This window comes from Vigna umbellata, chromosome 1 (genome assembly GCF_029865625.1).
Source record: "Vigna umbellata cultivar VRB3 chromosome 1, Vumbellata_1.0, whole genome shotgun sequence".
In the NCBI taxonomy this organism is placed as follows: Eukaryota; Viridiplantae; Streptophyta; class Magnoliopsida; order Fabales; family Fabaceae; genus Vigna; species Vigna umbellata.
In genome coordinates, this window is record NC_142165.1 from 2,260,961 (window position 1) to 2,285,858 (window position 24,898).

The window sequence follows — 24,898 nt, forward strand, 5'->3', positions numbered from 1 at the left end:
TAAAAAACAAAGTCTTAAAATTTTTTGTTAAAAGAAAAGGGATACATGGTTACTTTAATAAAAAAGAAGAAAATTAAAAAGATATTTATTAAAGTTAAAAAAGAAATTTTAAAAAAAGTTGGACATATAGGGTGAAGTGTGAGGTGCAGGCTGAAACACTTCAGAACTTAAGTGTAGAACTATTACTTCCTACACTCCCATTATTTTTTTCGTGTACCCCATTTATTTCAAGATCACCACTTTACTTTATTTTATTTTATAACAATATTGATTTTGAAACCTTTTAAATTAAACAATCTGAAATAGAAGACTACTTAATTTATAATAACTAATAGTTATACAATATGAAACATAAATAGTTATATTTTAAATATACCTTCATAGTTATACATATTAACTTTCAGAATTACATTATAATTTTTTTTTCTAAGATCAGCAATTACTGAATGTAGTTGTGAAGGTAATATTGATTCTGATTCCTTCAATATATCATGAGCTGCATGGTAAGGCTTATTGAGCATCAAATGAAAGCATGCTGATGAGAACGATCTGACAGAGTGTGTGAAAATGTAAGCACTAATAATAATAATAATAATAATAACAAGGATTTTACACATTACTTTGACAACAGTTGATGATGTAATACAAGGTGAAAAAAAAGCACAAAAATTTCTAATGTTGCATGCACCAGAACATAGCACTTAATTTACAAGACACTAATATAGAAACTGCATAATTTGAACATCTTGTTCAAGTTAAAACAGTTTTCAGCGAAGAGTTCCGACAGATTTTTTATATGTATAGAAATTTGACACCAGAAGGAAGACAATAAAATTCAGTACACTTAACACAGTGAGTAGCAAGAAGAAATAGTCAAGGTGACCGTAGTTTGGTTTGTCAGGTAACCATCCAGGACCACCATTCATAGTTGTAACCTTTGTGACGATTGTTATAAGCAAAGAGCTCAAGTACTGTCCAAATGCAGTAGTGAGGAGTTGGAGAGCAGAACATGTGCTTCTCATGGCATCAGGGGCTTGTTCATAGAAGAATTCTAGCTGGCCAATGAAGGTGAACACTTCAGCACAACCTATGATCAAATATGGTGGAATTTGCCAAAATATTGACATGGGAACCTGGTCCAGTTCGTAATAATTGTGCCTTCTCACCATTTTAAGTCTCACATTCTCCAAAATCACTGCATATACCATAGAAAATATGGATATGAAAAGGCCAGTGCCCATTCTCTGCAGCTGAGTTAGGCCATTTCTGCGGCCACTGAACCTTCTTGCTATTGGCACAATGATCCTGTCATACACTAAGACCCAAAATATGACACTGATGGTATCAAAGACAGAAAGAGTAGCTGGTGCGATTCGTATCTTTTGGTTGTTACCCACACGGTTATCCATGGTGCCCCCTTGCAGTATGAAGTAACTGCTCATTTGACTATAAACAGTTGAAAATATGATGCCAGTGGCCCATACAGGAAGCAATCTTACAATAGTTTTTAGCTCTTCCACTTGAGTCACAGTGCAAAGTCTCCATGGATTTACTGGGTCCTTCACACTATTTGAATTTCCTACCACTGCTGCTTTGTCAAAGAATCTGCAACACACAAGTGGTAAATGTGAATAAAACACCAGATAAAACAATATATGGCAATGCCTTTTTTTATCTATCTTTTGTCAATTAAAATCTAAGTTGTTGTGTATAGGTTCAAAGAGAAACTAGACAAACGTTTCATGATTTCCAAGAATTATAGCCCCACCAGAAAATTTAGAAGTCTATTAATTTATGAAATTGTCTTTATTTGATACGACAAAGGTTAAATATGTTTTCGGTCACTAAATTTGGATATAAAATTAGAATTTGTTTTTTTTCCAAATTTTGATACAATTTGTTCTCAAACTTTAAAGTAAATAGATATGATTCTTTTAACCCAACAACACAAACATCTTAAATTGCATTTCAAGTTATGTTTGAATTGTTTACATCATTTAACACGTTTCAACACAAATACCGGTCTAGAATACTATTTAACACGTAAAAATGAAGTAAACGTTATTTGGTTAAAATGACTATATTCATCAAAATCTAAAAAATAAAATATACCAAAGTTTGAGATATGAACTAATTCCAATTTTACGTCCAAGTTTACGTGCTAAAGTCATATTTAACCTATGGATAACATGTGAAGTGTTGGCCAAATTACCACCTTTCTATGCTAGAAATCAAGAGCAACATCAACATTGCTTCTAGTATACACTTTTCAACTATTACTGGATAAAACTTTATGCGGATATAATAACTTGGACTCATTCTCTATCAGTGGCAACCACATGAGACAATAAAGTGTGTCAGGGTATTTTTCAATTATAGAGTAGTAAACCTAAAGAATTTGTGGCTATGATTTACCTTAATCCATTTGAGTGCTCTAGCTTGCGGCTTCCTTGAATGGCTGACTCTGAGTCTTCCTCTATCTCATATAACTCAGACTTATCATTAGGTACTTCAACATCATACTTTCTTATGGATGCAACTATAACCTGACATATGCGAGTGAGGGGGCTACCTCCTGGCTTCTGATTCCGATACAACTTTGTACCTGAGAAGAAACTCACCACAGCAATTCCCATGGCCACTGCTGGAATGCCAAATCCCCATCCCCAACTTACATTAGTCTGTACCCACACCAACAGAGAAGCAGCAACAAGGGCACCAACATTTATTGACATATAGAACCAGTTGAAGAAAGAACTCTTGTGCTCCTTCTCAGTTTCATCTGCATCATCAAATTGGTCTGCACCAAATGATGAAACACAAGGCTTTATCCCACCAGTTCCAAGAGCTATAAGGTAAAGAGCCACAAAACAAATTGCACTATTTCCCTCAGTAGCATGACAATTGCCTTGTGCATCGCAGGTTGCTTTCATCCCAGGAACTGATGCAGACAATGTCAAGAGTGTCATTCCCTATGCAAGAAAATAAAAGATTTGGTTATTATTTCTGTTAGGAATAAAAGAGAATGAGTTAGACACGTGTGAGACACGTGTAAGGAGAGTAATATGTTATAGTTGTTAGAAGAGAGAGAAGGTATAAATAATAAACTAAGTAGGGGGAGAGGGGGATGGGAGAATTTGTTCAGACTGGATATTTTCCAGAGGAGGAAGGTTAGGCTTCCTTGGGGTGATTCTTGTATTCTAATTCACTCTTTCATCATTAATACATATATACATACTTTTCCATTCTTTATTCGAGAGTTGTGGTGAGAAGAGAGTCTTGATTAGGTTATTGGCATAAAGTAACCTAACAAATTGGTCCGACCTGCCGGATCCAAATCGGAGGAGTTGCGCGATGGAGAACATGTTGAATGCACTGGAGGAAAAGTGGGAAGAAAGATTTGATTCCATGGAGGCGACGTTGGAGGATATTCAAGCGGAGTGGAGGGGAATGGCTCGAAAAGCAAATCGTGACCGTGGAAGACGAAACATTAATCGCGACCGTGGGAGAAGAAGGAACCAGCGTCGGAGCTCCGAAGGGAGTCGCGATTCCGTCAACGCTGAACGCAAACGGCGACCACCAGAGAAGTCGGAGGACGAAGCGGAAGAGGACAGAGGAGACGTGCAACGTAGCGGGATGAAGCGCATTGAACTCCCAACATTCGAAGGAGTGGACCCCATGGGCTGGATCGCGAAGGCAGAGAAATTTTTCGATCTACAGAACTTGACGGAGAGGAAGAAGATGAAGTTGGTATATACCTGTATGGAGAGAGGCGCGAGCTACTATTGGATTCGTTTCTGGCGGAAGAAAACCCGACATCCAAATTGGAAGATATTCACGGAAGCGCTGACGCGGAGGTTCGGCGAACTGAATCGAGACACCGTTTGTGAGGAGCTGGCAGCGGAGCGACAGGAGGGAAGCGTCAACAAGGACTTCCAGGAGTTGGGAAATTCGGTGCCACAAGCATCGGGAAAACCAGATCACTCATTTTCTGTTTCTGTCGATCTTGGAGCTGGCATTATAAATGGTGTTGAGGCTGTGGGGGCTATTGAGCGAAGATCAGATACTTATTCGTTGATTGGTGATCCGTTCAATCTTGGGTCGACAATGATGAACAGTGATTGCCTTCGCAATGACAAAGAAACCAAACAAAACAATTCGGCAAATAGACCATTTAATTCCGAAAGGGACAGTTCGGTGGAAAGAAAGCTTGATGAGGATATTTTGAGCTCTCAGGTGAGGAGGGTTAGGGATTGGCACTACACTCACTTGGAGCATGATTGTGCTGCTTCACTTAATAATGTTTCTCTTTCCGATGGGAATCACGATAAAGTGTATAGGAGTTTTGGAGGAGATCATGGTATGATTATAAGGGGTCACAGTTTCGTTGTTGAGTATCTGGGAGAAAGAATCACAATTCCCTTGAACCACATTGTAACAAATGTGTCAAATGATATCAAGGAGCCTGGTCAAAATTATAAAATCAAAGTTTCTACAGCAAATAACAACGATTTCTTTGGTGATACTGTTCTTGTTACTGTTTTACTGGGCAGTTTGAAGGCTGGAACTATACAGTGGTACCCACCTTTGCCACAATGGAAATGTTTTTCGGGGAAGCGTTTTAGTTATGGAACTCTAAATACAGTGGTTCTGGAATTTCCTAGTGAAGTTTGGGATTATGCTGGGGACTACTTGGCAGCAACAAATGCGAGGAGAAACACTGGTCACTACTTTATGTTTTGTAATGTTAGGAACGCAGTTGGGGTTCCTGCCCTTATTGCATTAGAAGTTGGTAAAGTAGCCATAGATGGTCAAAGCTGGAGCTCTTCGGGTCATCTCAAACATGCAATTAAGGTTCTCCGAAAATTTTTTGGGCAGGATTCAGTTCCAGATCATGTTACATATGTGGTGACTGATTGGGATACTGTTTGGGGGGCGATGATGAGTGGACTACGTGAGTCTGTTAGCAAAATGGACATATTGAGCACTGGAAATGAATATATTGTTGAGATGAAGGGATTAGAAATCAGAGACAAACTTTATCTCTTTGAGTCGGGAGGTTTGGATGGGAATTTAGGAGCTACCTGTTTGGCATCCCTGGGAAAAATGAAAGTAGATTGGTGGCAGTTGAGCATGGAGATTGAGCAGGAAGAATGGAAGACATCGGTGGAGGATTCGAGGAGCAGAATGTTGGAAGTTGATAGAATCCAGGAAGAATGGAAGATATTGGAGGAGGATTTGCCACCACCCAAGCCTCCAGACTTGAATTGGAGGGCATCACCTGGGAAGGGAAGAGGAGCATTACGGCAAATAACAGTTCCCTAACTTCAACCTTGAGGACAAGGTTGATTTTGAGGGGGAGAGTAATGTTAGGAATAAAAGAGAATGAGTTAGACACGTGTGAGACACGTGTAAGGAGAGTAATATGTTATAGTTGTTAGAAGAGAGAGAAGGTATAAATAATAAACTAAGTAGGGGGAGAGGGGGATGGGAGAATTTGTTCAGACTGGATATTTTCCAGAGGAGGAAGGTTAGGCTTCCTTGGGGTGATTCTTGTATTCTAATTCACTCTTTCATCATTAATACATATATACATACTTTTCCATTCTTTATTCGAGAGTTGTGGTGAGAAGAGAGTCTTGATTAGGTTATTGGCATAAAGTAACCTAACAATTTCTCACATTTTACAGATACTCTGATTATCTCTTCTCTTGACTCTACCATGATAGTAAACGGTATCCGTGTAAAGATTGAAGAGACTATACTCACAATAACATAAACTACTGAAAAATAAAGAATGGTCAGATATCTTCCAAGATAGGCATCAGCCACAAAGGCTCCAATCAGTGGAGTGAGGTAGCATGTTCCACCCCAATTTGCAACGTTCTTGGAAGCAGTAGCACTATGCTGATTTAGTTGAGTCTTGAAATAAGTCACAAGATTTGTGCCCATCCCATAGTATGCCAATCTCTCACTGCATTCATTTCCTGTAAATTGGTCTAATTAAAATTTCAACACACAAAACATAAATTGTTGGAGCATATAGATGCACAGTGGTTACCTATAATAAAAGGGCATGCTCTCCAGGTTCCAGTTTCCTTTCTGTTAGCAGGATTTCCACGGTAATCTACTGTTCCATCTTTTGTGTAAACATCTTCCTCAGCCATTGTAATTCAGTTGAGGGATAATGGATTCACTTGCAACCAATCAAGCTAGAAATTGACATGTCATGTTAGAGATCAATCATCAACTACAAATAAGACAAATTTACAGTATAAATAAGTGCAAATTTGATTGAGTACTGAAAATTCAATTATTAAGAGTGTCAAAAGCCAAAAACTAAGAATATGATTGAAACAAAATTACTTGATCAGCTGTAACTCATTATTCCTCTTATGCTGCATGCCACATGGTTAGAAAGTACAACCCTTACCTTACATGAAACAGTATAGTTTATGGTTGTTCACCAGAGCTTGAGATGAAGCAAAACACTTTGCATTGCAAATGTTTGATGAAGACTCTGAGTGAGAGAAAAAGTTATATATAGTGTTTTCTAGTGTGAGAAGAGGATGACGTTTTGTTCAAGGCATTGAATCTGCTGAATCTTATACAAACCTATGCAAACAAGGGGTGAAATCCAATCATTACGGAATGCTTCTGCTTGTCATGTATATGGTTATTATAAGTTTGCCCTGAAAACTAAACTGCAGAATAATTCAGTAAAATAGTATTTGATCATTTGTAAATTGTAATGTGTTTATTTGCGTGACGTTGGGTTTATCATTGCTGTAATAGGGACATCTATAATACAACAAGGACAATCACAAATGAACAGTTTCTTGTTTTCTGACGCATGTAAAATATTCTAATGACAACTAGTAATGGATATTTGTTTGGAAATTAAGGTTATATATATAGTTCAGATTAATTTGATGGTTTAAAATTAGTGTTATTGTTACTTAACTTTAAACCAATAGATTTTTTTAATGGATAAGATTTACTTAAGAATTCGTTTCATTGATGAAGAAATTTAACATTAGTGAATAATGAATAGTTTATTTATTTTTAAGTAATAAAAATGACATAAATTCTCTTCTTTTTCTAAGATTCTAAAACAAATTTTTATCATTTTCTTATTTGCATTATTTAGAAGGTTGTATAATTAAAAGGACTTTACCCATCAAAATTTTTATTAAAAAAAGTTTCTTCCCCTTACATAAGTAGTGAAAATTCAATAAAAAAATTTCACTAATTATAATAATGTAGATTAAAATATGGGATAGTTAGGAACTAAAAAAATATTCTTACCTACATAAAAGAAGTGCAAGGAATTATCGTGACTTTAGTTGATGTACTAATAAGGAATAATCCACAAATCAAATGTTAGTTTATGGTTACACATGTTGTGTTTATCTATGATACAATTGTGAATTAATTGATTTCATGCCATAAATATATAGTGTGATTTGATTTAAATATTAGCTTACCTTTTCCTCGTGTTGAGTTCTTTAATTATGATTAATTTATACGAAAACAAATTATTTTGCAGATCTAAATGACCATTTAAGACCAGCTTATGGGTGCCTATTTATATGTTAAAAAAGGCAGTTGTATATTATTATATGATTAATATTTGTACAGTGTCATTATATACACATATATTAATTAATAATATTATGTTATAAAACTGTGATATTATCTTAGACAAACTAACAAAGAGGTCATTTTGAATTATATTGATTACATTGTATTTAAATATTATTTATATTTATTAAAATATAATAATATCGTCAGCTTAATGGTCGCTCTAATACATTACATAAATTCTTTAATTTTTTTAAAAAAGTATCTAATTTCTAGTATCGATAACGCCAATGGACACGTAACTTAATAAATTTAATATGTAAATTTAATATAATTCTAAAATCCACTATTATTATATTATTAATGGAAAAAATATATGTGTTCATTTTTAAATATAATACAATTATCATTATAATTATAAAAATAAATACATATAATTTTTATAATTGTATAGAAGATTGTGTTTGTTTATACTGTTGGTAATTTTTTATTATAGATATTTATTTTAATTTTAAAAAATAATTAAATAACAGTGACCGGTATATTTTGGTGGCTAATTTTATCTATTTAATTTGATTTATTTATATATAACATTTTGACCTGCAAACTCTCATCTCCATTTTTTAGGTTTGCATTAACATATACTTTATTTTTGTAGTGGAATGGAAATAATAACCTTAATCAAGTAGAAATTCGAATTTTTGTGGTGGAATGGAAATAACAACCTTAATCAATGTTCAACTTATGAAAATTCGAATAATGACAGTAAGTTTCGCCAATCATGTGGTGGTTGGATGACGTGTGATTCAAATATGGTCATTATCGCACTTAGGTCTTATGAAGGTGAAGGCGCACACATAATCGAGAGAGGAAGAAAGGGTTGCTATTCAGAGTGAAGAACCAAGGTTGACGTTTGAGTGACGCCAATGTACATTTGCACGTTCTAGATGCTATTCTTTATGTTAAAAAGCTACTGATACATTTATTAATTGATGTGTTTACTATAATGTCTCGGTATTCTATATATAAAGTACCATGGTAGGCAGAAAACAATCCCAAGCATTAAAGTTGGGTTCACACACAAAACAATATTAAACTTAATACATTTCAACACCCCTCCTCAAGCTGGAGCATATATATCATATGCACCAAGCTTGGAACATATAAACTGAATCTTAGGCCCTCTTAAAGACTTAGTCAGAATATCTGCAAGTTGTTTATTAGAACTGAAAAACTCTAATGAGATCCTTGGACAATAGCTTCTCTTTGACGAAATGACAATCAATTTCTATATGTTTTCTTCTCTCGTAAAAAACTGGATTGGAGGAAATGTGAAGAGCTGCTTGATTATCACAATACAACTTCATAAGCTTATTTTCACATAATTTTAATTCTTGAAGGAATTGTTTGATCCACATAAGTTCACATGTAGCTAGGGCCATAGATCGATATTCTGCTTCTGTACTAGATCGAGCAACAATACTTTGCTTCTTGCTTTTCCAAGATACAAGGTTCCCTCCAAGGAGTATACAATATTCAGTGGTAGATCTTCAATCATTTAGACAACCAGCCCAATCTACATTACAATATCCTTCTACCTCAGTGCTTCCCTTTTTCTCATAAAACAGTCCATGTCTTGAATTCCATTTTACATATCTGAGGATGCGTATCACGACATTCCAATGATCAATGTGTGGTTTTCGCATAAGTTGGCTCATAACTCCCACCGGATAAGAAAGATCAGGTTTTGTTATGGTAAGATAGATTAGTTTTCCAACCAACCTTCTATATCTTTCTAGGTCTGGCCAATTTTCTTAAGTATGAGCATTGCAGACGCCCACTTCGACCACCACGACCTCCTCGGTTACTCCTACCTCCCATTTCCCCTATGGCACTACCATTGCTAAAGTCTCAATACCATCACCTGAATTTCCATCTTTTACCAACGTAGGTACCCGAAGGAATCGAGTAACTAAATTATCCATTGACGGGATTTGATCACCTGCTAAAATTTGATCATGTACATGATCAAAATCCGAGTGTAAACTTCTCAGAATTAGGACCATGTAATATTTGTCAAGCCTTTTTTGATGCTTTCTAATGAATCAGCTACAAAGAAGGTCTTTAACTCCTTTGCTGCAACTCGAGCTTTTGCTATATTGGAAACCATATTGTGATTGACTTATTTGAGAGAAAATACTCTTTCGGTTCCGTCAAAAAGGTGTTGTATATCATTTGCAAAAATATCTTGTGCCCTTTTCCAAAAAGAAGAACAGGTCTTGTAGCGTCTCAGAATATCTAGAACTTTTTGCTCAACCGATTGCCACAATATATCACATAACTGAAAATCCAGTTTCTGCCATTGGGTTTTCTCTTCATCTGGGAGCATAAATACATCTTGTTCAAGGTGATTATGGTTTCCTTGACCAAGAAACCATAATTCCACAGTAAAAGACCATGACAAAGAATTTTTCCAATTTAGTTTTGTAGATGTAATCATAGGAGTGACAGATAAGAAGGAATTAATTCCAGTAGAGGAGGCCATTCCAAATATGAGAAGTAAAAAAAAGGCTTAGGGTTCCAAAATAGAAACAAATAAATTGAGGGAGAAAAGCCTATGTATGAGCCACAACCACCGAAACACAGAACCAAGGGCCAAAACACACTTAGGGAGCAATGGCGAGACGATTGGTAGAGTCGCGGTGTCGCTCTAACACCGGGAAGGCGGCGTGTGAGGAATACGCATGCGGAGGGGGAGACCACCAGGGTTGGGTCACGCTTCTCAAGGCTAACCTAACCATTGACTTCACTAGGAAATACGATAGTTGACGGTGGCAGCTACAACGACAGTAGCGACGATGGCGGCTACAACGGCAGTAGCGACGATTGCGACGACTATGGTTACGATTGCGGCAGTGATGACAACAACGATGGTTGTGACTGCTACACACTAGGTCTAGCTCTTGATACCTTTTTGAAAAGCCAATGATACATTTCTTAATTGATGTGTTTATTACAATGTTTTGGTACTCTATAATAGAGTACCATGGTAAGCAAAATATAATCCCAACCATTAACGTTGGGTTCACACACACACAAAACAATATTATACTTAATACATTTCAACAATTGCACTCGCTGATAGTAGTGCAATATGATATGCTTCACTAGCTCTCTCCAAATTGTGATTTCAACACCTATAAACACATGTTTACAAGAAAGATACAAAATCCAAGTGTATGATTCAAAATAGAGATAACACATGATGAAATCATTCAAATAATGCAATAATGCATACAATAGCGTAAACTAAGGTACATATGCAAAGACAATTTATTCACACATCCAAATCTTTCAAGCTTAGACCTTTTATTGTCTTGTGAAGCAAAGAAAATTCAACTAAAATATAATGATAATGCAAACATAATGATGAATATTTTTAAATAGAAATCTATCGTCTTATCTCAAATCCAATTCATATAATGATATCCCAAAAAACACACATTTCACATTATTTTTTGGAACAATGATTAACTTGTTGGGTCTTTGAGTGCAATTGATTAATTGAGGCAAAACATAAGACATTAAGGTAGATAATCTTTGTAACTTTATTTTCTCTTAGGTTTCTAACCTATAAGATACTTACCTACCAACTAAGCATGGATATTCAACTCAAATGTTTTGCATTTGCCATACCTGGTCTCAAAAGAGTATCTATTTCCTCATTAACACATAGTCTCAAAAGGGTGTCAATTTACTAAAAGAAAATTCTAACATTTTTTTTTATTTTTTTAATTGACAGATAATTCTCCAGTAACATAATACTTTTGCACTTGGCACACTTGGTCTCAAATGAGTGTCACTTTCCCTAGTAACATATAGTCTCAAAGGGGTGTCAATTTTTTTTTTCTTTTTTCTTTTTATAATTGACAACCAATTCTCCAGTAACCAAATGCAATAGGTGTCACATTAAAAACATAACAGAAAACATTTCATATTATATTTAAATATATTAACGAAAAAACCATCTTCCTTAATTGTCATAATGTCAAGACTACATGTGTAGAGTGTAACGTTTCCCAACAAGTAATCATGATCACGAAACATATATCAACAATGTGCTAAAAAAATATCAATGAACAAACTTGGAACCTAGAGTTAAGATGATGAATTTCCAATTAAACATGTGTCCTGAAAAACAATATTTAATGTACATACTATGTAAATGCAATAATGATGTAAGATGTCAAAAAAGATGACATGCATAAGAATAAAGGACACAATGTACTACTTTGTTAACAAAAAGATAAATTCATGTATGAAGAATATAGAAAGCATCTTAATTGGATGCCACCTTAGGTAACTCATTCCATTTACATATCTTCAACAAACCAGTCTCATCTCTAGTGAAGAAGAGTCCTTCATCACGCTTAACTCAAATGATGTAATGTCTTTCTTAGTAAATTAACGACTCTTCTGAAAATTTATATAGGAAAAGGACATGGTTAAGATATGTAGTAATATTCAACACAACGATATATAGTAGTATAAAAAATATATAATTCAAGTTAAATTATGATGGTAATTCGTACATGCAAACTAAATTATTTGTACAAAAGAAAACAATACTGGCTTGCTATTTGCATCATGCATCCCAAAATGTGATATAATATCTATATAATAACAATATGAATTTTGTGAATTAATCAGCTTGTTTAAGACTATTGTTAAATTGTTTCTAAGAAAAATACAACCAAATGATTAATTATCTTACACTTTACTCTTTATGTGTAATTTCCACAACAAATTAGTTTCCACTTATATGCTTGTCCAAATTTTAATTGTGTCGTTGATGAACTTGACAAAAACTAATCTCCCAACAAATAAGGGATGTGACTACACCAATATACTCATTAAGTGTCATTATACATTGTAATGTATCCATGTCCTAGACTTGAAGAAAACAAGGTAACAAGATTTGGGTAGTGAATGATAATTGAATTGAATACTTTGTAATTCAAGAAAATTTGACATGATATAAGAAAAAAAGTAATATTTCAACATCAACTCAAGATAGACATACCTTTATACTTTGGTCCATGGATCTCGAGTACAACATCTTATGTCCAACAGTTAGGTAAATCATAGATTTAGTATGGTTGATTAATGAGTCAACCAATTCAAAAGGAGACTTAGCTTCAGAGCTTTCTCTCCATGCATTAATGACATCGTCCTAAAGTTTTTAATAATTACACAACATAAGTTAATGGACACAAGAATTTTTTTTAAAAAAACAAGAATTCTTAACCTAATCAAAGAAAATAAAAATGGTAGTGTAAGCAACTATGATGAAATAATAGTTAAGGAAAATGTATAAGATATTTAGATAATTCAAAAAATCTTAATTTAATGAAGCATAAAACTCATTTAGTTAACTAATTGAATTAAAAAAAATGAAATTTTAACATATATAACATTTAAACTCTATATGGATTATTACCTTCTCCCTAACAAAAAGGATGTTGTTTCCAACAATCATGTGAAGGATCCATCCTTTGGGTTCATAAAAAATGAACTCTAAATTGGTCTTGGTATTCAAAGCCTTTATCACAAACACATCTATGTAATAAATTTGCTTATACTACTCATATAAGTAGAACATTACTATACATTAAAATAAAACAAGGATAAAAAAGTGTTTACCTTGATAGCATTCTTCAAACAAATAATTTCAACTTTTTAGCGGGTACCTGCGGGTACGGATAATGTAATACCCGGACCCGATCCGTTAACAAGCGGGTATTAAAATACCCGTTATCCGCAGGTACCTATTACCCGCGGGTACCAACTATCCACAACGGTTTAATCTGCGAATACTTGGGGGCACGAGTTTTTTTGCCATCCCTACCCATATCCGAACGGTTCCATCAATGCTTCTAGAAAAAAGTTTGTTGGTTTCAGCTAGAAGTGTAATTCCAATTATAACCTAATGTTAAAAACTGTAGTCATACCAATTTGATTGAATTATTATTCTAAATATACATTATTAAAAATATATTTTGTAATACTAATTATTGATTTTAGGGTGAATACCTTTTTGATTTGGTGAAGTTATGTTAACAAGGAAAATCTATCACCATGACACCATGAATGCAAATTGATGCATTTTTCAGTATACACACATGTTGTTGGTCCAATATTTGTATATAATTAGAGATATTTTATTGGACACCTTTACAATATTTGTTTGATCTTCTGTGTTCCCACTTTTTTGAATCAAAGTTTTGTTGGAGCTATCCTTAGAGATGATCTTATAGGATGAATGACATTTTTTTCCATAAATTTTGCTTTTGACATTGATACCGAGATAAGAAGTATGTGGTAATGTTGTTTTTGCGTGTCTGAATTTGCACTAATTTTTGTTACATCTCCTAGCTTACTAGTAAATACAAGTTTTTCCACTACTATCATTATTTATCCTAGTAGACTTTGTATCCATAATACTGTACAAAAACAAACATTACAATTAGCATATGGCTAGGAAGTTGTCAATCAAATTGGGTGGCAACAAATTGAACCACGCCAAAGCTTCCCCTTTTAGGGAAATGGAGAAAGTTCTACACTACACTAGGTCGATCATAGTGTAGAAAGAAATTTGGTTGACGAATATCCTCAAATGGTTGTCTGGATCAGTTGATTCATCATACTTTTCGAAGGTCAAGGGGATTGAAGGCATGAGAGTCTCCATGATGATTGGTGTAAAAGGCAGAATACTAGTCGTGTTGACTGTCTACATGGAAAAGTTCCCTTTACTAGCTCCTGTGTTGCCTTCATGTGTTGTCTTTCATGGGTCTTCTCTATGCTTGGTTGGACCAGACTGATGTTATTGTACTTGGCTGATGTGTGAAGCACTGATTGCCAAGCGCTTTGCTCTCGGCGTATAACGACATTTTCGACCCTGAGGACCGTCAGTTCCTTTTCATATCTTCATTTCATTTCTTGCATCTGCCTCTACATGTTTCTGATAATCTCTACCTGATTAGGGTGATCCTCTAACTCTTATGCCACGATGTTGCTCATCATATTCCTTGTAACACTAGTAAAAAGTTTGGATTTTGACGCCCATTATACGCCTCGGTTATACGAAAACCGAAGCGTATAACGTTATATACGTCAGCCCTTATCCAAACCGTTTTAGAACACACTTATTGCATCGGTTCCCCGAAACCCGTGGCCTATACAAGCTACTGCCTCGGTCCAATTCACAACCGAAGCCTATAAGCCTAGTCTGATTAGACTGCACACTGACAAAAAGTCTGACCACTAGCTACTGCTTCGGTTCGCCAAGAACCCGAAGCCTAAACAGCACCTATTGCATCGGTTAATTTGAAACCGGTGCCTAAAGGGTACCTTACTGCTGCGGTTGGCTTGCAAGCCGAGGCCATAACCACCTGCTCCTGCACGCGCCTGTTCAACCGCTACCTTATTGCCTCGGTTGGCTTTCAAACCGAGGCCATAACCACCTGCTCCTGTCCAACTGCAGCTTCGCGCCTAACTGCTGGAACGTGTAGGGCTTCGGTTAAGAAGAGAACCGAGGTCGATGCCTCACATATTCTACACCGTAGATGCTTTTAACCGAGGCAATATGGGTAGATGACTTCGGGTCTAGAGGGAACCGAGGTAGTATCCCAAATTCATATTTTCCAATCCCGACAGCTTCTTCTTCTTCCTCGTACCTGTTTTTTCTTCACTTTCCTCGCCGCAGAACTTCCATTGGCTCTCCTTGACTCGCCTCCCTTCGCCTTGGTGCCTCGCCGGTGTGCCTCCGCCACTACTGCTGCCAGTGCTCGTGCATTCAGTGCTGCTCGTCCTCGTTGGCCGCGCCTCCGCCCTTCACCTACGCGCCACCGTTGGCCTGCCGGTGTTTCCTCCGCCACTGCTGCTTCCATTGGTACGGCGCCGGTCTCCGCCACTGCTGCTGCCAGTGCTCTCGCCTGCCGGTGCTTCCTCCGCCACTGCTGCCTCCGCCGGTACTGCCTCCGCCGGTACTGCCTCCAACGCTGTTTCATTCTTCCTGTCTACATTGAGGTTAGTTGATTGTGTTTTTACTGATAATAATTGTTGTTTCTTGCTCTGATAATAATTGTTGTTTCTGGAGGAGAATCAAATTGTATGTATTGGTTGAATTGATTTTTTTAATTTTGTTGGATCAAGCTCATGTAGAACTACTTTAAGGATTGTCTAGAAATGTGAAAATCTGGATTAAAAAACTACCGAAAACCTGATCAGCAAGCAGATATCAAAACAGAAATTAATTATTTTTTATAAGACTACTTGATTGAGGATGAGATTTTTCCTAATTGCAACTATGAAATTCCAATAACAGTTCAAACAGAACGCAACTCAGACAAGTAAACTTTTGGCCAAAGGATAAATAATACGAATATATCAGCTTACACTGGTGGAAGATCAGCATCTGAGGTAGATTCACTAAGCATGTGCTCCATCTCTTGTATATTCTGTTTCAGTTGGCGAGACAATTTATCTTTTGCTGGGAGTTTTGCAATGCTAGGATAATAAGCTCTAGTCACAAATAGTTGGTCTTTCAATTTCTTAATCAGAGTCTCTTTCATTTCTTGTCTATGTTCTTGTTGCCATAGGCAATAACTACCAAATGTGATCTGACACGAATTTCTGTCTTCATTGGTAGAGCTTGTTTTTGGGTGGGTGGCCTGTTCAATATGATCACTGCTAGGATTCTGTTGCAGAACTTAATCGGTGTAAGTTCTTATATGAATGACAATATATAAAATAACTTACAAAAAACTTAGCTGAGCAATCTGATCAACTAATAATCATTGGAAGATATAGTTTCAACATGGTGCGAGCAAAGCATTCACTTTCCATCATGACCTTTCCTCCCTTCCATTGAGCAGAATAGATTTCCCCCACATCTGAAACTCTTTCTTGTATGCCATCATGCCTTTCTCATCAAATATTTTCCCTTTTACAATCTTCTTCCCATAACAGCTGCAAGAAGACCCTGTCTATGTTTTCTGCTTCTGGTTTTACTACTTAAGGTAGTGTTAGATGGCATGACTTTCTCCATATTATCTTAGGTCTTAGTATGCTATAATGTTATTGGATCAGCATCGTACCAGACACACTAGATAGTATAATTGGGACCTGGATCAATATTATGAAGTGAACTATTGAGTGCTATTAGTTGGTTAATGTGTTAAATAGAAGTTTCAACCAATTACAGTAATATATGCGTACATTTGAGGTTGGAGGTGATTGCAGAACATCATTAGGTGGCACCTTAGAACCTGAAAATCATTAAGATTAAAAGCATAAAAAGGAGGGAAATGAGATACAAGAAGGTATCATGGGATGTGGGTAGTCTTATCAATGGCAGTAGAACAACCTCTTTGTTTACGATATTGAAGGAGACTCGAGGAAGGAATTAATAACACTAAATGCATAATAATTCTTCTAATTCTGTGGACATCCAAAAATGAGTGCCTCACCATCTGGGTAATCCTTTGATTCTTCTATGTTGAGTATACGTCAGATAAAAAAGTCACACACTAAATCCTTATTCAGACATAAAGACACCATATAAAATTTAAAATTTAAATCCCCATAATAAAGAAAATAGAAAATGAACTTGTTTTGATCTTTTGACAAGAAGTAAAAAAGTCACCAGGTCACTGGGTATAACCCATCAACCATTAGGACCTATCTAGGAAGGAGTCGACTATAGCTGTCTGGAATAACACATAAGAAAAGACGCAACAAAAGAAAATTAAAAAATACAGATTACAAAGAGAAGAGCATTCTCTTGCTATATTACTGAATCTCATAATCATATTAGGAATGCATGTTCAATAATACATACTATTTATACACGCAGTAGTCTAGTATTATCATTTATATCAGATTAAATTATATGCATTATGTCTACTAAGTCTATGAGATAATAATATGTAAATTAAATTATTGCAAGTTAAGTCTTTCGTTATCAAATAATCATAAAAATAGAAAGGTAGCTGCACTAACATCCGTGGTTCCAGCCACTGGTTATGGAAATCCAAAGACAGCACAGTATCATAACACAAAATATATCAAAATCACAACCTTAATTGTAATTGTTAGAAAGGAAGGGAGAATTCTTAGAACCCAACGTTTGACAGAGCAATGATAGCATAAAGTAAACTGAAGTGTGGTCTGCAAATAACTAAGATATTGGGTTTGCTTGGAAAATCTTCAATATAAAGATTTTTAGGACAGAAAAAAAAAGAAAGAAAAATCAAATTAGCTTTTCCATAAATTAAAATTAGTTTATGTACAAGCTCAATTGTAGAAGATATTTAACTTAGCTTTTCCATAAATTAAAATTATACGGTGTTCACTTTTGGACAAGAAAGAAAGATAATGTATGTTAAAATTTTAAGTTAAATATAAAATAAATATAATTATTTAGAATTATTAAGTTGGTATTTTTTGTTTAGTGAGTGTCAAAATATATAACCACCCTTAAAAAGATAATATAAAAGAGAAACGTGTTTCCTTAAATAATAATGTGAGTGATTGTTTATAATCAAACAGTATAATTATTTTGTTTTTAAAATTTATTATTACTTTTATAGTGACAACGTGTTTCATTTTAGTTTTTTTAATGCTACATTCAAGTATAACGATAAGCAACTTTGGTTGAATATACTGTTTGGTTGAATATATTACATGTTCCGTATGTAATTATTTGTTTGCTTGAATATATATTGTTGTTGTGAATTAGCCTTAGTTTCCCGTTTGAGATTCAATACAAAAATTATTTACTATCTCCAGATTTTTTGAACAAACATACTTTTTACAAATGAAAATAGAGGAGATGGTAATAATAATTTACAGTATTGAATCTTGAATTGTCCGGTTGGACAGTTTAAGAAGAGTAATAACTTTTTCATAGTTTATTATAACATATCAATTTTAATATACATTTCTTAAATTTCACGAAAATTTGTCGGTGTGTTTTGTATTGATCTTCGGGTGCATATTTGATTGTGATTTATAATCACTTTCATTTCGTGTAACCTGAAGACCAATGCGAAATGCTGGCAAAATTTCGTGAAATATGAGATATGTTGTTTAAAATTGATATGTTTAATAAACTAAAAAAAGTGAATCTTCTTGAATGGGATAGGGTCACACCTTGAATACAAACACGATCAAAGTGATCATTCAAGATGATTGAAATTGTGTAAACAATTTCAGTAAAGATGCGTACGGATAGAGGGTGGATTAATTTACCACGCATCAGCACTGAGTACGAGAGAGGGGTAGAAGAATTTATAGAGTTTGCGCAACGTAATGCGAGTACAAGTGATGATAATGAAGTGAAGTTCAGATGTCCATGTGTGAACTGTTTGAATGGGAGGAAGTTGAACGCAAGTGATATTAGGGAACATCTTATCTGTGATGGTTTCATACGAAGTTATACAACATGGATATGGCATGGCGAATTAACAGACTTTCCAACTGTCTCTCAAACTGAAAATGTTTATGATTCCACAATGGATATGGAAGATCAAGCAGAAGAAGACAACTTAGAGGACATGATCCGCGATGTTGGTGCAGAAGCTTTTGCCCAAGCACATGTGTATGAAACGATGTCCACTGATGCGGAGACTCCTTTGTATGCGGGTTCAACTAAGTTCACACGGTTGTCAGCGGTGTTAAGGCTCATGAATTTAAAGGCGAGCAATGGATGGAGTGATAAGAGTTTTACAGAATTGTTGTCGTTGTTGAATGAAATGCTGCCAGATGGAAATACGTTACCCAATCGTAATTATGATGCAAAAAAAATTCTTTGTCCGATGGGTATGGAATATAAACGGATACATGCATGTCCGAATGATTGCATATTATATAGGAATGAGAATGAAGTTTTGATAAAGTGTCCAAAGTGTGGGTTATCACGATACAAGTCAAAAAACAACGGTGAAGATGATGGTCACACAGAAAAGAATGGTTCTGCTTTGAAAGTAGTTTGGTACCTTCCACTAGTTGCCAGACTTAAGCGTTTGTTCGCGAATCCCAAAGACGCTAAAAACCTAAGATGGCATGTAGATGAGAGAACAACTGATGGGCTGCTTCGTCATCCAGCTGATTCAAAGCAATGGAAAATTATTGATCAAGAATTCCCCCAATTTGGTGAAGAATGTAGAAATCTTAGGTTTGGCTTAGCTACTGATGGAATGAATCCATTTGGTAATTTAAGTACCAATCACAGTTGTTGGCCCGTTATACTGATAATTTACAACTTATCTCCTGGATTGTGCATGAAAAGAAAGTACATGATGTTGTCAATGTTGATATCTGGTCCAAAGCAGCCTGGAAATGACATCGATGTTTATCTAAGGCCACTAGTTGAAGACTTGAAGTTGTTGTGGGTTGATGGGGTTGAAATATTTGATGCCTTTGCTTCAGAAACTTTCATGATGCATGCCATGTTATTTTGCACCATTAATGACTTCCCAGCTTACGGTAATTTGTCGGGGTACAGTGTGAAGGGTCATAAAGCATGTCCTATATGTGAAGAAAACACTGCAGCTCAACAATTAAAACACGGAAGGAAGACAGTGTATATGCGTCATCGGCGATTTTTACAATCTAATCATCCATATCGAAGGTTAAAGAAAGCATTCAATGGAGAACAAGAGAAAGACAATGCACCCATTCCACTTACTGGACTTGAAGTTGCTGAGAAAGTTAATAAAGTACATCATATATTTGGGAAAACGTCGAAGAAGTCTTCTGTAACGACCCCTTGGAAGAAGAAATCAATATTCTTTGATCTTCCATATTGGTCAAAGTTAGATGTTAGACATTGCATAGATGTCATGCATGTTGAGAAAAATGTCTGTGATAGTTTGATTGGTACACTACTAAACATCCAGGGAAAAACAAAAGATGGAGTGAATGCGCGTTTGGATTTGGTTGACATGAAGATCCGAGAAGAGTTGGCACCAAGAGAGATTGGTAAACGTACTTATTTGCCCCCTGCATGTTACACAATGTCCAAACAAGAGAAGATAAGTTTTTGTCTTTGTTTAAAGAGTATCAAGGTACCACAAGGATACTCTTCAAATTTCAAGAGCTTAGTGTCAATGCAGGACTTAAAGCTTGTTGGACTGAAGTCTCACGATTGCCACGTCTTAATGCAACAGTTGTTACCAGTGGCAATTCGTGGAATTTTGCCCAAAAAAGTTAGGCTGACCATAACTCGATTGTGCTCATTTTTCTCGTCAATTTGTAGTAAAGTCATCGATCCTACAAAGTTAGATGAACTTCAAAGCGAAATTATCATCATCTTGTGTCAACTAGAAATGTTTTTCCCTCCATCCTTTTTTGACATCATGGTGCATTTACTTGTTCATTTGATCAGAGAAATAAAGTTGTGTGGACCAGTATACTTAAGATGGATGTATCCTATTGAGCGTTATATGAAGATTTTGAAACGGTACGTCAAAAATCAATATCGTCCAGAAGGTTCGATGATTGAAAGATATATTGCTGAAGAAAGTATTGAGTTTTGTTCTGAGTATATGACTAAAGCAAATCCGATAGGAGTCCCTCGGACATCATGGTTGAGTAGATATTCTACAAGTAAAAGCATCCGAGGTGTGAATGTGGTGACGAAAAGTCGTGAAGAATTGATGCAAGCACATTTGTACATATTAAACAACACAGATGAAGTGATCCCATTTTTGGAAGCACACAAAGCCGTTGTAAGGGACAACTATCCACGACAATCAGAGAAATGGCAGTTGATGGAGCATAACAGAACATTCTTGTCCTGGTTCAAATCTGAAGTTTCGAAAGAATCACGGTCCTCTGAGACTTTGTTGTGGTTAGCAAATGGCTTGAAGTTTGATGTTGTATGTTGTACAGGCTACGAAATTAATAATTGCACATTTTATACAAAGACTTTGGATGATAAAAGCACAGTACAAAATAGTGGCGTCAGTCTAGAAGCTGAGTCACTACAGTTTTCAACATCCAAAGATCAAAATCCTATAGTTGGATCCATGAGATACTATGGTAGAATTGAAGAGATATTTGAAGTTGATTACACTAAGTTTTCCGTTGCACTCTTCAAATGTAAGTGGGTAGACAATAAGAGTGGTGTCAAAATAGATGAATCTGGTATGACACTTGTTGATTTTCGAAAGGTTGGTTATAGAGACGAACCGTTCATCATGGCATATCAAGCAAGTCAGGTTTTTTATGTCAAAGATCCTGCGTCTGACCATTGGTATGTTGCTCTCCAAGGAAAAAGGCAAATTGAAGATAAAGAAGAGAATATAAGTAATCTTCATATCGCTGACAGCCATCCATTTAAAACGACAATAAATTTGGATGACGACCCTCTAATTGATGACATACAAGCAATACGAGAAGATCACAATGAGGGAATATATATATGACCAATCCATATGATTATGTATGAATTTCATGTTTGTGTAAATATTTATGGCAATTGTTAAATAATATGTTATTTTATAAGTGCTTTATTTATATATCATCTTATTTATTGTGACAGATATATGGCTGAGTCACCTCATTCATCAGGCGATGAAGTCCCCACCACTTCTAGACGGACGAGAGGAGCAACGAGGTTACGACAGCTTATACTTAGAAGAAATGCAGGTGAGAGGACACCTATCATTATTGACGTGGTCACTGGAGTTGCATCTGGCCCAAATGCAGATGTATTTAGGTCTTACCTTGGAGTATTGGCACGTGATCGTATCTCTATACTTACTCCATCCTTTGACCATGTTTCTGAGGCTGATCGGAATCTCATCTGGCAAGATCTATTGGTAAGTTAAGCAATATTGCTCCATCTTCTATATTCATTATATTGATAAATCTGTATTGATATAAGATTATTACTTTCTTTGTTGCAGATAACATTTGATATGCCAAACATCGAGAGCTTAAGGAATAAGTGTTTATCTGCAATTGCAGAAAGATTTCGAGGGTTTAAGACAAAATTGACGTCTAGATATATATTTGGACCAAAAAGTAATGAAAATCCATGTTCCAAATATTCAGCAATTGACGAAGCAACATGGCGTCAGTTTGTAGAGCTTCGTTCATCTGAGGCGTGGCAGGTAAGTACAGTAAAATCATTCAATTCATCATTCATAGTTCTATATTATGACAATTGTTTCATATTGTCACAGGAAAAAAGGTCAAAAGCACAGGGAATAAGCGCTCAGAATAAAAATCCACACATACTGTCTCGTGGTGGATATAGGAAGCTTGAAGAAAAAATAATGAAGCAGAAGTCAGATAGCAGACTTCCACTTTCTGAGGGTTGTGACCCTCCTCCTCCTCCTTCACCACCATCTCGGCACGAGAAGTGGAAGTTAGCCCGTATAAGACCATCGGGCTCCTACACTTCCGAGTCTGCCAGAGAAATATCTGAAAGAATTGTAAGATGTCATTCCTTATATTTTTACATTAATTTTGTTATATATATTACATAGATTTTTCTAATGATTTTGAACTTTTGTTATGTGACAGGACTCCTTGGTTGAGCAGAGCTCCCAAGGTCAATTCACACAAGAAGGTCGTCAAGATATTCTTGCCACAGCTATTGGACGACCTGAGCACCCAGGACGAGTGCGTGGTGCTGGGACTGGCATAGGCATACGACAGTTTTTGGGTCTTCCTCGCGTCCATATTCACTACGAAAAGATGAAGGAGGAAATAAGAAAAGAGATGACGCAGGAGATCACAAAGAAGGTTCGAGCAGAGTTGTATGATGAAGTTGCTGATATGGTTGCGCGCCAGTTCCAGCAGCATTATGAGGATTATGGCAATCGTCCTCCGCCATCTCCTGTAGTGGAACATGTTGTGCCCCCTACAGGTAAACTTATTTATTTATTTTTGGTAACTAATTTACTTTTTGCATAACCTAACATTTAATTTGACAGGTAGAAGCGGTAAAGGAAGTTGTTCAGCTTCCGGTGCCCCAGGTGACGACATGGATGAAACTCGTCCATGTCAGTTATTTATTCTTTCTGATACTGGGACCGTGCTAGTGGCTCGTGGTACAGTTTATGAGACAGCCACTTTAGTGCATGGTGTACAACTTTCAGAAGATGAGGTCAAGGTCACGGTGGATGAAGTTGTCATAGCGGATGCGTTCTTCCTGTGCCTACAGATGAGTTCTTCACTGTGGAAGAAGCATTTAAGTCCTTTGTCGCCTGGCCTAGACATTTGGTTGGTGATGTATCTAATCCCCCGGTAAACACTTGTACTATATACTTCTCAATTTTAATATTTACTTCTAATTGACGTTATAACATAACCATTTTTGCATTTAACAGCAGATAGGTAAAGAGGGAAGTCCTCCACCGAAGAAGACTCATTTATCTGAGGATGACCCTCTTGGTGCGTTAGACGAGCTCGCTAAAATCATTTCAAATGTGCCGATGAATGTACACTGGGATTCTACTACATTTGGAAGAGAAACTCAGATCCCATTGTACTTGCATCATCAAGATGTTAGGGAGCTTGCGTCGGGTAGAGAAGAAATTAATATTACACTCATTCAGCTGTGGATGATGTAAGTTTATGAAAACTTTTTTATACAATTCTATTTTATCAACTTACTTATATCATATTATTTCTTCATTTTAGGTATATGTCTGATGTTAGTAACAAGAAGGGGTTCAACGATGTATATGGGTTCATTGACCCCTCTATGACTCATGAAAGAAATAAATTTGATGATATCCAGACATACATCAGCACCTGTTTTGGAATGGGGAAGGAGATATATTTTCTCCCTTATATACATGGGTAAGTGAAGTTTGTTAACTTCAACACATTCATTTATTAATTTTGGTATATGATTCATAAGTTATTACCAATTTCAGGTGTCATTGGCAGCTACTTGTGATCTCCATACCGGAGAACACTGCTGTCTGGTTTTGTTCATTGCAGAAGTCTCCTCCCAGCTCTCTTAGACATGTAGTAGATTGGTAAGAATCTCAATGTTTCTACTTTTTTTATATATAAATGTATGCTAAAGGAATTGCTTTTAATAGTTCCCTTGCAACACATATGATGTTATCTGGGAGATCTACTGCTACAGCTAAAAAGCTTGCATGGGTTGCCCTTAAGGTTTGGTATTTTAGTCCATACTCATTTACATTTGGTTCCATTCAATTGATGTTACTTAACATTTTATAATTATGATGATATATTGTAGTGTAATATACAAACGGGGTCA

At 35.8% G+C, this 24,898-nt stretch overlaps 3 protein-coding genes across 3 annotated transcripts; 2 read left to right on the top strand and 1 right to left on the bottom strand.

Moving 5' to 3' along the window:
• Positions 1–558: 558 nt before the first annotated feature.
• Positions 559–6,794, bottom strand: LOC124841678 (protein NRT1/ PTR FAMILY 8.1-like). Its single transcript, XM_088091533.1, has 4 exons — positions 6,062–6,794; positions 5,770–5,987; positions 2,416–2,972; positions 559–1,605 (listed from the first exon to the last, which is right to left on the bottom strand). The coding sequence occupies exons 1-4, from the start codon at positions 6,165–6,167 to the stop codon at positions 768–770; spliced, it is 1,719 nt and encodes a 572-aa protein (XP_087947659.1). The 5' UTR covers positions 6,168–6,794; the 3' UTR covers positions 559–767.
• On the top strand, positions 2,717–5,612 carry LOC148204389 (uncharacterized). Its single transcript, XM_088091528.1, has 2 exons — positions 2,717–2,855; positions 2,923–5,612. Exon 2 carries the CDS (start codon positions 3,355–3,357, stop codon positions 5,323–5,325), a length of 1,971 nt encoding a protein of 656 aa, XP_087947654.1. The 5' UTR covers positions 2,717–2,855; positions 2,923–3,354; the 3' UTR covers positions 5,326–5,612.
• A 17,284-nt stretch (positions 6,795–24,078) lies between the features above and the next one.
• LOC148204390 (uncharacterized) lies at positions 24,079–24,651 on the top strand. Its single transcript, XM_088105603.1, has 3 exons — positions 24,079–24,229; positions 24,304–24,465; positions 24,543–24,651. Exons 1-3 carry the CDS (start codon positions 24,096–24,098, stop codon positions 24,649–24,651), a joined length of 405 nt encoding a protein of 134 aa, XP_087961729.1. The 5' UTR covers positions 24,079–24,095.
• The last annotated feature ends 247 nt before the right edge of the window (positions 24,652–24,898 follow it).